General features: G+C 37.2%; 1 protein-coding gene across 2 annotated transcripts; it reads left to right on the top strand.

Moving 5' to 3' along the window:
* The first annotated feature begins 1,361 nt into the window (after positions 1–1,361).
* On the top strand, positions 1,362–17,917 carry sftpbb (surfactant protein Bb). Of its 2 annotated transcripts, none has more exons than XM_079815781.1 (10): positions 1,362–1,572; positions 1,978–2,036; positions 5,345–5,419; positions 5,848–5,964; positions 6,085–6,222; positions 14,512–14,592; positions 14,699–14,882; positions 17,082–17,224; positions 17,310–17,387; positions 17,494–17,917. In XM_079815781.1, the coding sequence occupies exons 1-10, from the start codon at positions 1,518–1,520 to the stop codon at positions 17,521–17,523; spliced, it is 960 nt and encodes a 319-aa protein (XP_079671907.1). In that variant the 5' UTR covers positions 1,362–1,517; the 3' UTR covers positions 17,524–17,917. The 2 variants fall into 2 exon arrangements, with proteins under 2 accessions (XP_079671907.1, XP_079671908.1); XM_079815782.1 differs by having other exon boundaries at positions 1,446–1,572; positions 1,978–2,014.
* The last annotated feature ends 283 nt before the right edge of the window (positions 17,918–18,200 follow it).

Here is an 18,200-nt window from a genome sequence, read left to right as displayed (position 1 = left end):
TTTGTTCTGCTGAACACAAAAGAAGATATTTTGAAGAAAGTTTGTAATGTTTGTAAATTCGTACAGGTTTGGAACAACTTGAGGGTGAGTAAATGATGACAGAAGTTTCATTTTTGAGTGAACTATCCCTTTAAACTGCCCAACATTCTTCAGAAAAATCCTGCAAATTCTTCAGTTTTCCAGCATCTTTTGCATATTTGAACCCTTTCCAGCAGTGACTGTATGATTTTGAGATCCGTCTTTTCACACTGAGGACAAATGAGGGACTCAAACACAACTATTAAAGGGATAGTTCACCCAAAAATGACGTTTATGAGGGATGGATGCACTTTTTTTTATATATATAACTCCAATTGTATCCGTCTGAAAGAAGAAAGTCATGTACACCTAGGATGACTTGAGGGTGAGTAAATCATGGGATAATTTTCATTTTTGGGTGAACTATCCCTTTAAAAAAAAGGCTTTTGAACAGGATTAAGATGTCCAAATGTTTCTTATTTTGTTAAAATATATATATATTTTCATTTAGTACCTCCCTTCAGAAGCAACAGAAATACGTACATGCCCAATTTATGTACAATATTATATTTAGGACAATACTAACCCAGACAGCAACATAGTGTGGGCCCAGATCCGGCCCACATCTGGTACATGTGGATTCCACGCATACCAGATGTACTATTTTCTGTCTGGGAAATTAAAAAATACTTATATGATCCCTCTTATTTTATTAAAATTATTTACATTTTCACAGATTATCCAAGGGTTTCACAAACTTTCAAGCACTGTATAAAAGGCTTATAAATATGACATAAATCTTAGAAATTCTAGCTTATTACTGCTACTATCCAGATCCTCTAATTGCTAAATTGTAAAAACAACATATTTTTACAACATATAGCCTAAAACATTCACGCAAAATGTAACCATATAGGGTCGCTTGAAATCTGTATGAATTTTAGTTAATAGTAAAATTCCTTCAAATTGGATTAAATAAACCTTACATATAATTCATATTATGAAATAAGAATTGTAAATGAGTAAAAAAAAAAAAAAAACCTAGAGCCTAATAAAACATTTTGTATAAATCTTAACGGAACAAGGGAATGGACCATTTCATTTATGTGATTCGTATTGGTAAATAAAAAAAGTTAAGTTTAAGATTTATTAAAAAAAAAATATTAATATATAATTATTATATATTATAATTATATTATTATATAATATATAAAATGAAATGGGGAAATCTTGGACTTTTTTGAGTGTGGAGAATGTTCTTTAAATGGCTTTACATTCCGTTTAATTGGGTTACACTTTATTTTAAGGTGTCATATTTAAGCACCGAGTAATATTCATTAACCACATAGTTTTAGCGAATCAGGCAGACTGTCACTGCGTGGTGATTAAAGCTACTTCCTCATCAAAATACAATAACACGTTTGGCCAGTTTACCAGTTGAACACAGGCAGCTCAGCTTTAGGAAACAGCACTTCTCTATCCAGAGCAGTGGATAAAACATGATGCCGTTTGCCTTCCTCACTTTTGTGCTCTTCACTTCTACCCTGTCTTCAGGTAAGAGAGTTTAAATATGAACTAAATCAGAATCAGAAAGAGCTTTATTGCCAAGTGTGCTTGCACAAACAAGGAGTTTTTCTTGGTGCTGAAGCTTCCAGTGCACACATACAATACAAATACAACAAGAACATAGTAATACAAATTCTAAGAATAAAATATGAAAATAGTATAAGGTCACAGTCAGAATAAAAGCTGGCTATGGTATATTTTGCTTACATTTTAAATGCTTCATTTTATTAAATAGAATTAAGTTAAAAGTTAAATTAAGATAGACAGTTGGATTTAAATTAGCTCTTTTGTTTTATTTTTTAAAGCTGGTTTTCAGCCGATTTCCTGAAAGCCCATTTCTAAGTCAATTCCATATTAGTTCGAAATTCTTCACATGCTCTGGTTTCTCTATAGGACGGGCAAGAGATGTAGACGTTCGGGCCACAGCACCGCAAACATCCAGCCTTCCCATGGTGAGTCGTGAAAAAATGAAAATCACCACGTGCATTTACAGTAGCAACTATGCAGATGAAAAAAAAAAAAAAAAAAGTTGTTCATACACTGAGTATGCTACTACTATCCCATTACATAGCCTATGTTTTATTTATTTCATAAACTACTGGCATGCATACACCTTGTCTACCTTGACATCAGTTATATTAAAATTATATTAAAATAGTCTACTGAGAAACACAGATGCTTTTAAAGGGATAGTTCACCCAAAAATGAGAATTCTGTCATTATTGAATCACCATCAAGTTGTTCCAAAAACGAATACAAAAGTAGATTTTCTATTTTTAAAACATTATATTATATTTTCTAGAATATGAGTAACCAGATATGTGCCCCATTGACTCCCATAGTATGGAGAAAAAAAATACTATGGAAGTCAACTGTTGTTTCTTCTTTTGTGTTCAGCAGACGAAAGAAACTCATACAGGTTTGGAACAACTTGAGGGCGAGTAAATGACAGGATTTTCATTTTTGGGTCAATATCCTTAAACAATGGAAATACTGGATGAATTCTCAGTGTTGCTGCTATAGCAGGCATTAGCGTGAAATTCTGATTTCCATTTTTCTCTCGTCAAATACTTCTACAGCAGAGCTACAGTATGAAGAGATCACTCGTTTTACTATTTCTTCCATTTGGCTGGAAATGAAACTTGTGGACAGGAACTAGACTAGGGCGTATTCATAATCAACCAAATTAACAATTTTTTTCCCTCTAGATTTATCTAGAAAAGGTCTAATTTAATTCTCCAATTGAATCACTGTATAGCCTATGTGTAAATATATTTGTCTGTATAATGAAGATATTTTTGTTGAAAGCTGATGCTGAGAAAGGCTTCAGATAGGCCTCCATTGGCATTCAGTACATTTATACTCCCTAGACCCATAAAAGGCACTTAAAACGTTGTTACAAAGTCCATCTCACCACAGTGACTCTACAATAATCTTACGATGCGACGACAATAGTTTTTGTGCGCAAAAAAAAATCTAAATAACACCTTTATCCAACTTGTTCTTGTCTTCCGTGTGCGCCTCCACGACGCATGCACGAGAATATGACGTAGCGCCGGGGTTCGGGAATCCATGGAATGCACACTTTAGCCCCATTTTGAGCACTACGCCGAGACCTAAAGCACGATCAATGTAGAATTCAACAGCTTAGACACGCGCGTCTTCCTCTGCTTGTCAACAAATCGCTTCTGGGTCATGTGTCCGAACGCCGGATCTGCGTCATATTCTCGCGCATGCGTCGTGGAGGCGCACACGGAAGACAAGAACAAGTTGGATAAAGGTGTTATTTTTATTTTTTTTTGCGCACAAAAACTATTGTCGTCGCATCGTAAAATTATTGTAGAGTCACTGTGGTGAGATGGACTTTGTAACAACGTTTTAAGTGCCTTTTATGGGTCTTGTGAGTGTAAATGTACTGAATGTACTGTTTCAGCAGCAAAAATAGTTCCAAACAAAGACCACAGCAGAACCGTAACGCACCTCACAGCATCAGTGTGTGTTACTGAATGATTCAGCGTTTGAATGAATCGGTTGAATCAAAGATTCAATGACCTGTTCATAAACGACTGCCTCATTCTTGAATGAATTATCCGTTTGAACGAATCGACTCAATGATTCGCTCATTAAGACGGTCACCTGCCGCCACCTACTGGTGGTTTAGTTTCATCTTTCCAACATTTCTTATTTGTATATTCAAACATATTTAAAACAATCCCATAACATTATTTAAAGCGGTTGTAATTGTTTTAGTGTAAATTGTTTAATTTGATTGGTAACAGCCCTATAGTGTCTTATTCTAATTTAATTTCTAGATCAAATTAAAAAAATGAAAAGAAAGCTGAAGCATAGCCTAAATTTAATAAGATTATGAAAAAAAATGGCCTTTATAAAATATTAAAATATCACAAATATGCAGATTTAAATACATCAAAGCTGATTGAACACTGGTGAGAATATTGCTTCAGAATAAATTATATTTACAACACATTTTTTTTTTGGTAAAAATTCTGGACAAGCACATTTTTTACTTTGACAAGTGAATGACAGATTTACTTGTTCGAAGGACAAGCACATGAATCAGCTTAATGTAGAGCCCTGCTTTTCATTGAAAGTAATGTGTCATTATTGCGTTTCTTAGTTTATTTTTTAGAGTGTATTCACACCAAGTGCAAATAGTGTGCATTGTTGGCAAGTGCTATTCGCACTAGCTCCGCCTAACAATGCCTGCTTGAGCCAAACAAGATTTAAAAAAAAAAGCTTGTTCTTCAATGTCTTCAGTGGCACAATCAGTAAAGCGTATGGCTTGGTTTTGACGTGATCGACCCGGGTTTGAATCCGCCTTTTGCAGAGCTCGCTCTTCTCTCTTTTCCCATCACTAATCACATCGGAAAGGCATTTACTTTCAATAAAAATTAAGAAAATGTTCTAAATGTGGAAATAAAGTGCCTAACGAAATGTTTAATAATAATAAAAGCATTTATTGGGTAGGGTTAAGGTTAGGCTTTTATTGTCCAAAAAGGGGCACATTCATTTAATAATTAATAAATATAATAATTTACACTGTTATTATTGCATCCTGTTAATGTACAACAATACTGAGGTGCAAGTATCTGTCAAAATAAAGTATAAATTGCATGTAATTAATATTTACACATATTGCAAAGAACTGCTACTTGTACAAGGTGTAAATATAATGTATCACTATTTTCACTTAGTAAAGAGCATCTACAGCTATTTGCACTTAGTGTAAATCTCATCTATTGCTAAGAAAATGTGTTATTTTCACTAACAGAATAACACTTCAGTGCAAATAGCCTCTGCCTTGTATTTATTGAAAGTAATGTAACAATAATATGTTGTCTTATACTAATCTGTATACGGTATAAGTTGCAGGAAATTGCCTCCCTTTGAATAATAAAAGATCATATATACCTAAAAATCGGAGTGTGAATCTTAAAACAAGATCTGAGAACATGGAAATTTGACACTTCCTTCTTTCTATTGAAGATAGATGTGTATTTTACCCATACAACCCTAGAAAAGAGGTTGTGAGAGTTTGTGGTTTTGTGTTAGAAACTTTATCACATGGTATGCACCATTCTTTCATGCATTTTACCACCCAGACTAATAAACAAAGCACTGAAATGTACAAAATTCAAATGTGATCAAATATTTTATTCAAGTTACATTAAATGAGTTCACAGAATATAGCCTTAATGACTGTACGTCAACATTAAATTCCACTGTCATCATCCTTTAGATGAGCAACATGTGCAGCGATTGCAACAAGATGGTACAGTTGTTGACAGAAATGCTCTCCAATCAAGACACTCAGGTGAGATCGTGTGCGTGATGTTTACTAATACTGAGATATTACTGAAATGTTATTTTCTTTATGCCAGACCTGGTAAACGCCTTCTGTACAACACAATCTCATAGCAATAATTCATACAAATCTGTATGACCTCCTTTTATGTTGTTTTCATACTATGAAAACCCCAGTGGTCATATCTGTGGAGAAGTGAAATTCACAGTTCAATTATTTTCAAACTAAAGAGCTAGTTTCACTTTCTTATGCCAGCTGAGTGATGAAGTTTCTTTTGCTAATAAGTTGCTTTTGAATAGAAGCTTCAACTAAATGACATGTTTATTAAACTCATTGTTATAAAAAGATGCTTTTGAATAGAAGCTTCAACTAAATGACATGTTTATTAAACTCATTGTTATGAATGATATTGATCTTAAATTGTTCCCTCTTCACAGCACCTTATTGAAAATGCTTTGGACAAGTTTTGTTCTGAACACCCCGTCATCCCTTTGTGTATGGATGGAGCAAAGACATATGTGCATTTGGTCATCAAATATTTCAGTGCATTTGCAGTGAGTACTTCTCCATCACCCCAATTTGACTAATACTTCAAATATATAAACATAAGCAATATCTCCTTTACATGAATAATACCATGGCACTGAAAACCAGATGTTTTACCCTCGTCACAGAATCAAAATGGTGACATATGCTCAATGTTGGGACTATGTGCCGTCAAGTCTGAGAGAAAAGCGGCATCAGAGCTTATGGTCGGCCTGAACGAGCACGGCTTGCTCTATGCAAAACCCTCAGGAGGAACTAGTCAAGAGGTACGTGCTAAACAGGGCAAAGAATTTGATCATTTTCCACGGCACACCTGCCATCCTGTCACAACACACTAGCGTAAAGGAAAATGCCATCAAAACTTTTCCGGCCAAAATGCGAGTTCACGGGTACAGCTCTCAATGATATAAATAACAAATTATGAAAAATATGTATTATTCATCAGCAGTAGATCAAAATAATCACATAGAATAAATGTGAGCTATTTGGTGATTGCAAACTGCTCTAAAAGCATGAGCATGAACGCGCAACAGCACGCGTCTTTACTTTGAAACATGCAGTGCTGGCGTTTAGTTCATTAAATCATAGCCCTTTAAAATTAATTATCACATTTAAAGGGATAGTTCACCCCAAAATGAAAATGTGATGTTTATCTGCTTACCCCCTGGGCATCCAAGATATAGGTGACTTTGTTTCTTCAGTAAATAACTCCAACCGTTGCAGTCTGTCAGTCGTATAATGCATGTGAATGGTAGCAAAATCTATGAGAGTAAAAAAACATGCACAGACATATCCGAATTAAACCCTGCGGCTCGTGACGACACATTGTTGTCTTAAGACACGAATTCATGAAACGTTCGGTTTGTGCGAGAAACCGAACAGTATTTATATCATTTTTTACCTCTAATACACCACTATCTCCAACAGCCTTCAGCGCGCGATCACTTCTGGTGTGTTAGGTCTCTACACGATCTGATCACGAAACTACGCCAGATCGTGTACAGACCTCACGCACTGTTGGGTGTAGTGGTGTATTAGGGGTCAAAAATGATATAAATACTTAGTTCGGTTTCTCGCACAAACCGATCACACAACTTCCAATGTGTCGTCACGAGCAGCAGGGTTTAATTCGGATATGTCTGTGCATGTTTTTTTTTTACTCTCATGGATTTTGTTACCATTCACATGCATTATACGACTGACAGACTGCAACGGTTGGAGTTAAAAATCTTCATTTGTGTTCTACTGAAGAAACAAAGTCACCTGTATCTTGGATGCCCCGGGGGTAAGCAGATAAACATCAAATTTTCATTTTTGGGTAAACTATCCCTTTAAGCATTATTGTAATTCCTGTTCATCTATCCCCATATTTAAAACCTCAAGAAATTAAAGTTGAGACTTTAAAGCAGCACCGATGGAACAGGGACTGAATCTTTCAGGTGGCTAATTCATACGACCTCACTTGTTTGTCGTTTGTCACAATTTGTCTGAACCGCAGTGACGGGTAGATTTAGGAGCAGGGTTAGGGGTAAGTTATTCATACAAAAGGATACGAATTGGGCAATGTACGATTTAGCAAAAACCACATAAATTCGTACAAGTGAGATCGTACAAATTTGTACGAATTAGCCACCTCGTAAAATACGTACGAATTGCAGTGAGATCGGGTTGGATTATATCCACGTGCAAGCTACTGAACCCGTTGAATGGCTTTACAGAAAAACTAGTTGTCCAATCTGGTTCTGTTCGCACAGCAGGGCTTTGCTGAAAATGCAGTTGAGAGTACTGAAAATATATGGGTGTGTCAGTTGGTTTAATGCTGCTGTCACTGCTGCAAATTCCCATATATGCATAAAAATATAATTTTTGCGCAGCCAGTAGGCCCCCTCCCCCGTGTAGGCCCCTATAGGCTTCAGCTAATGGAAGCTCATGCGCTAATGCGCCCCTGGGGGGCGTTATTGGTCTACACTAGGGCTGCACGATATTGGAAAAAAATTACATTGCGATATTTTTTTTCCCAACGATATATATTGCGATATTGAGAGCCATCAATCCAGGCTAAAGTCAATAATTACTATTCCATGATATTAATAATTTTACTAATAAGCAAGCTTCATTACAAGTGACAAAAAGGTCACTTCATATTTTATTCCAAAATTAGAACATTTCTGTAAACACAAAAGCAGAACACATTCAAACAGCAGCTTTAATTTGGTTCACAATCTTTTGTTTTTAAGTCAACTTTTCTTAGCAAAAGTGCCAAAGTAAAACGGTGTTGGTCATCATCATAATCAAGGCACATATCTTTAGCGATATGAAACGTTATTGCGTCTGTTATTTCTTTCTGTCGTTGAGAGCCTTTCTGGGGCCTGTACCATGATGGTAGTTTAACAAACTCAAGGTTTCAGGATTAGTTTAGAGTTTAGACAAAACCAAACAAATCTATTCAGGCTTTGTTGGTCCCATGATGCTGACCATCAGCTTTCTCTGTCAACTCAGGCTTTGATCCTGAGTTTAGGAGTTTAGCTGTGACATCAGTAGTGGACAGCCAATCACACGCTGTGGATCAGTGAAACTGAGATTCATTTCTCTCTTCTGCAGAATATTACATGATTGAAAAATATTAAAAATTTAAACTAATTTACACAGCAAGCAAGAAGAAAAGAGCTACAACTTAAAGAAAAAATCTTACTACTTCAATGCAAGTAAAAGTTATGAAGTAAGTTTAGTTGATATATAGAGAGAATTGAACATTTAAGCTCACATGTAGTAATTTTTATAGCTTTATTATTGATTTTAGCTTATTTGTATGAGCTTTTAATTATAACTAAGTGCCTATTAATGATTGATTAACTAAAATAATATGTGTAGGCTAATTGATTAAGGATATAATTACATAAATTATATCTAAATCATTTAAAATTATCATTATAAATAAGCATTGTTAAAAGCCAGACGCTTTAGTCTTTATAAACCATTTGCTATATAGTGACCTTTAATTTGGAGTAGAAAAAGGGGGAGTGGCTTTATTGCATCAGAGGTGTGCTCACAGCTGATTGGTCCAATTTCAGTTTGAGATCTCTTATCCAGAACATAACCTGCCCTGGAGCAGGTTAGCTGTGGAGTGTTAGTTACTATGGCGATGAACACTGCTAAAATCCAAACCACTTTAATGGCACCTAAAACCCAGGATTGGCACAAACTAAGCTTAAACATATCTGGCTAGCCAGCTAAACCGGCTTCATGGTATAGGCCCCTGGTAAGGTGTCACACTGGCAAAGGCATCACAAATATTTGTTTGTTTTGGTTGACATCCAGATTTGACTTTCTATTCGTCGTAAAGAGCTTTGTGGTGCCGTTTTAAGTGATCAGACAAATTGGTGGCGTTTCCTTGTTTTGTGGCCACAACTTTATGACACTTCATGCAAAGTACCTCTTTTTGGTCAACATCCTCCTTTTTGTAGCCGAAATAGTCCCTAATAGATGATTTCGACTTTCTTTATGGTACAAAATCCTTTTTTTTCCAAAATCCTCACGCAGTTTTAGCAGTGAATGTTGGCTGTGAGCGGTAAGCAGCGGCACTGCGAACCAATCACTGTGCAGGCACGCGGAACGTGCATGTCACCCCAGCAACAAGCCATACAAAAAACTTGTGTTTACTGTGTGCTACCCTGGTGCTACCATTCTCTTAATACACCATGGGCTACTACCCTTCACATCGCATGTTCCGGCACGTGCACATCGCGATTAAAACAGAATATCGTTCAGCCCTAGTCTACACCATAGACCCAGGGCTTAAAAACGGAAAAAAATATCAATCGATTCCTCATTAAACATTACTGTTCCGAAAACGGTTTGATTTTAAAAAAAACGGTTAATAACGTTATTTTAATTTAATTTAGCCAAACAAACAAATATGTATAAATAAAGACTTATTTTTACTCAATAATAATATAAGGCATGATAATTAAACTTGAATATTTATTTCATAACATTTTTAAAACCACAACAGAAATACATGCATTAATTACAAAGCATAAACAGCGGGACAAATATTGACCTGTTTTAATGGAGCGGAAAGTGGCCCTCTATATGCCTATCCTTTTCAGAAGAGTGATAACATTCTTTGTACATCACTTTTTTTTCAACACGACTTGTTTTAAAAATTGCATGAATAAAGAATAAATAAACTGGATAACCATTGCTCTTTTAATGCACTGTCAACTGGTAATTTCAAAGCAAACACTGCGCAACACGTCTGCATCCCATAATCAAATTCAGTCAGCTAATAAAGCTTTATCATTTAATGCAATATAACATACCATTTAATACGAAGCATCAACCGTCTATATAGAAAACATTGTCCTGTATTGGCAATCTGAAAGACTATAGGACAAATGTTTGATAGATGCTAGTAGCCTACTTGGATAGGCTTAAACGAAATCCACAAACTAGCCTAAATCAGACTATTTGAGCTTAAAGTCCGTACTGCTTATTTAAACATACGAAAATAATGTCCTCCAATACCTGCGCTTTCATTGTAGACCTCAGCGGGGAAAGAAATGTACTTGAGGCATGAAAATGCGCGCTCATACTGACTTGCGTTACCGGTAGATTCACAGATGATGGTGCGCGGGCATCTCACTCACGCTTGATCCGTCAAGGTCACATGCTGGACTACTCTATTCATTATTGGTCATTGCCAGATTAAAATATTAAACAGAACGATAAAATAACGTTATTAACCGGTTAATGGTCATTTCAAATTAACGTTTCTGTTCAGAACGATTCAAATTGATTTTGATTTTGTTTTTGTTCCTCTTAAAATTTTGTTCGTTTCCGGTTTTCGTTTTCGTTCCTTGAACCGGTTCAGAGCCCTGCATAGACCGTAAAAAAATATGGACGACGCGACTTCATTGGCTTCCGCTGAGTAAGTGAAGCCTCCGGAGCTCCGAATATGGCGCTGACATCTTGCACAGCTTTGGGACCGGAGTCTGCGCAGTGGATAGCAGGAAGTAGAGGCGCAATTATCAAAAGCCCGCCTACACTCTCACAGATGCAGAACAATTCATTATGTTGGTGTGAAATAAACAGTTATGTAAATGTAGAAATTAAAGCTAAAGCTCCAATCTCCTCCCAAAAAAAGTCAGGTGGTGCCACAGTGACTACTTCACTCAGAGAAGCCGTCAATCTCAGCTGTCAATCATGACGTCACAACCCCCGTTTTTATAGCATCAAATAACTAACTAAAACCAAACTTATTTAAAAAACGAACTAAAATGACAGAAACCAACTTTGGGGAAAAATTATATGAAGTGTAATTTGATGGTTTAGTTTATCTCGCGTCCATTAGAATCCACAGAGGGGCGGGGGTCAGAGTCCTGCACGGGTCCGATTTTAAAAACCCGCACCGCCCGTACCCGCAGTGCTTAAACCCGCATCCGACCCGTTTTCCGACAACAGCACTAAATAAAATCTGCACCCGACCCAACCCGCTTAAAATAGAACCGACACCCGACCCGCACCCGCAATAAAATCAGTTTAGCATATCACATTATAGACACACTTACAAAAATGTTTATTGCCAGCATACAGAAGTTATTACACGACCATTAACACAAGGACAACTTCTGTCGGGAGCTTAACGTGGCTTAATGTACTGTTATTAAGAGACCAAACTAAACATAATACTAATAACGTATACTATACACAAAAAATCAGATGAGCCCAGAATATGAACGCAACGCGTATAATTACACGTTAAACGTTTTCCTACCATAGAAAACCATTATAAAAAAACACTTAATGTGGCTTAATGTACTAAGACAGTGTTATTAAGAGACCAAACTCAGGAAATATAACACAAATACTGTTCGATAGAACTGCTTGTGCTTGGTTTGTTACCACAGTTATCTGTGTGCTTCCTCAGCGATGAAGTTCCACATTTGCGTCTATCTTTTCTTAAACTCCTCATGATCCATCTCGGCGAGTGCAGGCAGAACGCGCGCGCGGTTGTGATTCTTCTGTGAGGGCACGCGCACGCCGCTCGGCCACAGATAAATTGATATGGATTTGAAATTTTTATCAACTTGGAATACAGGCAAGGCATATTTTTGTATATGCATATTTTTAGGAACACATCTACAATATACATGCATATATTGTTTATATATAGGCCTATATTCGTTTGCACGTGACTGTTTAAAACCCGTGTTTCTCCCTTGTCCGACCGACCCGCACCCGTATCCGACACACTAGGATGTTTTTCACCCGTTTCAGCAATATTCGCGGGTCACCCGTCGGGTACCCGCACCCGTGCAGGACTCTGGCGGGGGTTATGACCTATATTGGGACCAGCCACCTGGGGGGCGATCGAGGCGCGGACTCCGCGGAGGCTTCAGTTATTTACAGGAGTGCTGCAGGCTTATGCTGCGTTCCAGGCAGGTTTTTCAGCCTGTAAGTTACAACTTCAAACCACGACTCACGACTTTGTAGCGTTCCAGGCAAAGTCACACCAAACTGCCTGAGCGCAAGGAATTGTTGTAGCTAGATGTAAACAAAGCATGGCAGACCGTACGGGGCTTATGCTCATTTACAATCATTTCTATCGCCAAAGGTGCTTACTTGCTTATTTGAGGGAAATGGAAGAGAAAAAAACAGCGCATATGGTAAGAGAAGATGCTATACCTGTCATTTTACGTTATTTGTTTCATAAATACTGCATCCGTAGGCATTGTTGTTTCGCAAGCTATATGACGTCAAAGCTCGTAACTGGGAGTACATCGATCTAGTACGAGTTTACGGGTGGGAAGTCACGGGTTTGACTGCCGTTCCAGTGCCCTTTCACGGGTAGAAGGTTGGAAAAACACGGGTAACAGGTTGCCTGGAACGCGGCGTTAGTTTACACATTTTCGGAAAGAGTACTTAAAGGAACACTCCACTTTTTTTGAAAATAGGCTCATTTTCCAACTCCCCTAGGGTTAAACAGTTGAGTTTTACCGTTTTGGAATCCAGCCGATCTCCGGGTCTGGCAGTAGCACTTTTAGCTTAGCTTAGCATAGATCATTGAATCTGATTAGACCGTTAGCATCTCACTCAAAAATGACCAAAGACTTTAGATATTTTTCCCATTTAAAACTGGGCTCTTCTGTAGTTACATCGTGTACAACTGTTTAACTCTAGGGGAGTTGGAAAATGAGCCCATTTTCAAAAAAAGTGGAGTGTTCCTTTAATCTCCAGATCAAAACACTGGTGAGAAAGGAGCAGAAACAAGCGATAAAAGCATTGCTTATACACGTTGTAGTCTTAAAAATTTATATAATATATATATATATATATATATATACAGTATATATATAATTATCAGCTTTTTGTTCAAAATGTTGCTTTTTTATGAAACTTACCCACATAATGGTGGGGGAAAAAGAATGCATGAAAGATCGAATAAAACATTTTTTCTTTCTTTCTTTTGATATATTGCATGTTCAGATATTCATACAACAAAATATTCTGGGGCCCATGAACATTTTGTGAAAATTATAAAAAAAAATGCTAACTGGCAACTTAAAAAAATATATAATAATAATAATAATAATGGCGGGGAAAGAGTTAAACTACTGCATTAAAGTTCTCTCTCTTCTCCATAACTTAGTCCCTTAGATATGCACACTCATGCGTGCGTGGGAACAGACAAAAAGAACAAAAGTAACAAAACACATTACTTTCAACTTTCCTTTGCACAATTGGTTATATAACCTGTAATATTAAAAGATCTTTTGTATGGCACACATTGCTCTAGGGGTAAGGAAATAGTGCTCAGAATATCATAATATTCTAACTGTGTTTTTAAAAGACAATAAAGGTGTATGTTAGTATGTTGTTAAATAATAACTTCTCAGTAGAAAACACCTGTAGGGCCTGGAGGAGAGCTAGCCTCAGCCAGGTGACGAAAAGCAATGCAAAAGGTGGTGGTGGGTGGTTGAGGAGATTCCCCCCTTCTATGTAAAGCGCTTTGAGTGCCTAGAAAAGCGCTATATAAAATGTAACAAATTAATTATAACTAAAAGTAATGTAATGCATTACTTTCCACAAAAAGTAACTGTTACTTTTTAAGGGAGTAACACAATATTGTTATACATAACTTTTAAAAGTAACTTTCCCAACACTGATATTTACGGTACAGCAAATCTCCTCTGGTTGATCATTTATATCATCGATATCTGCAAACTATATATGCAACTGCTCACTGAGAACTATAAGCCATTAAGTTATTATAAACTTTAACTGCAAAGCTGCTTTGTGTAGCCTATTGTGAAATGCGCTATGGACTTATTTAATGATTGGTTGGAAAATTCTCAATATTTATTTGTTTCTTTGGGAAACAAAAGTCATTGTACATTCAAGTATCTTTAAATCTGAAAAGAAAACGTTTGAGACCATGCTACTAGTTTGAGTAGTTCTAGTCATAAAACACACACTAGATAAAGTTCTTTTAAGATATTTATGGATAACTCGACATATAATTGCCCTGACTCAAGTTCTGCTTTGTTTCTTAGGTTAATATCAATCCCATCTGCACCTTCTGTCTGTTCTTCATAAAGACATTAGAGGGCATGTTGCCAAAAGAGAGAACTGAAGTAAGACACGTCTTCCCTTTTTAATGTTCATAATTGAATTCATTAGCAAAGCACCTGAATATTAAACGCTCCTGGGTTATTTTTCATTTTGTCTGTCTTGTTTTAGGAGATGATAGAGAACCTTCTGGAGAAAATCTGTAATTATTTGCCTGAGCATTATAAGGACATGTGTAACAGCTTCATAGAAACATATGCAAAGAAGCTCATCGAGCTCCTGTTGTCCTCTCTCCCTCCACATGCCATCTGCTCCGCACTGGGTCTGTGCCTCTTCCCAGAGACACCCATGTCATGTAAGTAGTGCAAACTCAGGACAATTTGTTACCGTTTTACGCTTTGCCGAATTGGTGGCTCATGAGATCGGGGACCTAGTGGACCTTTGTTTTTTGAGAACGTGCTCTTGTGGCGACTATTTCGCATGAATTTTTAAGATCTGCCAACGAACCAGAGGTAGACAAAGTACACATCTCCATTACTTCAGTAAAAGTACTACTGGTCAAACATTACTCCGTTACCAGTGAAAGTTGTAAAAACAGATTTTTACTCAAGTAAAAGTACAGAAGTACTGGCCCCACCTTATATTAGGTGGCCTTAAAGGGTTAGTTCACCCAAAAATGAAAATTCTGTCATTAATTACTTCCCCTCATGTCGTTCGACACCCGTCAGGCCTCCGTTCATCTTCGGAACACAAATGAAGATATTTTAGTTGAAATCTGATGGCTCTGAAAGGCCTCCATTGGCACAATGCACGGTTCACTCTCAAGACCCTTAAAAGGTAAAAAAAAAAGGACCCTTAAAAGCGTTATGAATCAGTGAGTCGAATCAAGATTTGGATCGCGTGTCAAACCGCCAAACTCCTGAAATTTGGCGATTCAAACTGCTGAATCGACTCACTGATTCATAACGCTTCGAAGCTTCATGATGCCTTGTTTTGAAATCGTCATCATGATATAAGTCGTTATTTAGGGTTTTTTTGCGCACAAAAACTATTCTCGCCGATTCATTAAGTTATTGTAGAACCACTGTAGTGAGATGGACTTTGTAACGACGTCTTTAGCACCTTTTAAGGGTCTTGAGAGTGTACAGTGCATTGTGCAAATGGAGGCCTTTCAGAGCCATCAGATTTCCACTAAAATATCTTCATTTGTGTTCCGAAGATCAACGGAGGTCTTACGGGTGTCGAACGACATGAGGGTAATTAATGACAGAATTTTCATTTTTGGGTGAACTAACCCTTTAACTACTATGTACTTACATCAAAAAATTCATATTGTATTGCAAAACACCTATGCTGATATTGAGGTGGGATACAGGTAAAGTTAGGGACAGGTGTGTTGGTAAGGGTAAGTTTAAGGGTAGGGTTAGGTGTAAGGGAAGTGTCAACAGTGTAATAACAAATGTAACTACAGAAATTAATTACAGATGTAATTACATGCAGGTATTTTTAAAAATGTAAGTACAATGTAAAAACATGTATGTACACAATAAGTGCAATGTATCAAATGATTAATTAAAATGTTAGTACATAGTAGTTAAGGCCACCTAATATAAAGCGGGTCCGAAGTACTTGGTTTTAAAAGTACTTAAAGCTACACTATGTAACTTTTCCGTCCACTAGAGGTCGCCTATTCAAAACAAAGGCGTAGTTTCATGATGCCAAGTTTGAGCGCAGAATCTTGGGAGATGTGGTCTTCACCTCACAGCCGGTGGGAAAGAATCGGGATAGAAATCATGTTCATGGATGCGATTATTAACGTTACTGTAGTGTGAAGCAGAGCAGGACCGAGTGTTGTGGAGCTGAGCAAGGCCGCAGGAGCGATTGAGATGAACGCAACACACGCCTCGCGAGCAGCGGGACTTTTATTATGGCCACTTCTGCTTTTCCGGTCATGAGTGTGAGGTAACGCAGCTCTGTTGATCATATTAGACACATCTGAGTGTGTTTATGATGTTATGACATTACTCTGTGCGTTTGCTCGGCGGCTGCTATGACACTTGTTCACAATGCAGTGAGAGTAAAGCGTTTAATTGGATAGTGTATTAAGGGGGGGGGAGTTAACAGGATAAGTGGTTACAAGCTTGCTAAAGAGAACATACCTTTTTATGCATGTGTTTAAAGGCCTTCTGCGTTGAACCCCATTAATAGCATGCAAATCACTCTCACATGCATGGGCACAAAACAAACGGAGACAGGGATAGCTGGAGGTCGGAGTAAAGATGTGCTGAAAGGTGAAATGCTACAACAGAAACCAACTCCTAACCCTTCACAAACAATTGTAAAGACCTTTCGGCACACCCATTACTCCAACCTGCAGATACCCACACTTGAAAAAGCATGCTGCATGCCGACTGTGTGCATGGACATCAACAGACTGGGCTGATGACAAAAAAACACATATACTTTGGGCTTTAGTAAGAACCTCCAAAACAATTCTCTATGTTTGTTAATGACTATGATTGTGCTTTATATGAATTGTGCACACCCTCTCCAGTGTCCACAGCGCAAACAGACTGTGATTCCTGTAAGATACTGACGGTCCTATCCCAGGTTCATCTGGGTCACAACGCAACCGAGATCCAGACCTCTGACCTGCTCCAGAAGATTTGCCACCTCCACCCTAATGCTATTCCTCAAGTAATGATCACACGCACAATACATCAGAGCAAGCCTTTTACAAAATCTGTGCAAAATAGTGAAAATTCTCCTTGTTCTATCCTAGTGTGAAGGGTTTGTGAAGCTTCATGGTCACAGGCTCCTGAAGGGTGATGGGAAACAACCATCCATCACTGTATGTCAGGTAATAACTGCTCATGTTTACCACTATTACTTACGGTTTTGAAAGACTTTACTTTGAGGTTGTTGAATGGACTGGAGAGAAACTTTTTTATGTGTTCTGTCAACAGGAAGATTACCTTTGCAGAGGACACAAGTGAAAGCGATCAATCGAACAAGACTCCAGAACAGAAAAGCAACAACTTTTTTCTAATCTACTTGATCAAAATTTTTATCCACATCCTTGTCGCGCACAAATTCAATGGAAATTTGAGACATACATAAGTTTGAGTGCAGGCAATGACTGTTAAATCTGCTTTAAATGACCTTTATTTACCAAACAGGTTTTAATTACTGTCGTTTTCAATCATTTATGTGCTGTATCTGTAGTTTCATAATCCAAACCACACTGTTTTAAACATGCAATAAACTAGTGAACTTAGCCTATAGGAAATTCTTACATGGTATGCATTGTGTGTAACATTAAATTAAGCGATTACATCCTCATTTTTGTGTTGCGAAGATGCAAGAAATAAACTCAAATGGGTATTTTAAGGCATTGCAAGCAGTTAATTGAGAGAAAAAAACCTTTAGGCAATTAAAAAGAACTCTTAACAGTGACAACTCAAATGAAGGCCTTTTACAATGAACAAAAACATTTCAAATCTGTCAAAAAGCCAAAAGTCTTTGGATTTTTACTGTTGTTTGTGGTAATGCTCTATGAGAACTACGTATCCTGTTATTAACTTCCCCAACAATGCCATGAGCATTTCTTTTCAATTTTGATTGTATTTAAATATAGAGCAACTGTAAAAGTTTCCACTTTAATTTTGGAGGT

Source organism: Gobio gobio (genome assembly GCF_949357685.1).
Source record: "Gobio gobio genome assembly, chromosome: 4".
NCBI lineage: Eukaryota > Metazoa > Chordata > Actinopteri > Cypriniformes > Gobionidae > Gobio > Gobio gobio.
Note: the sequence above shows the minus strand (reverse complement) of the source record. Positions and strands in the feature narration are given on the sequence as shown.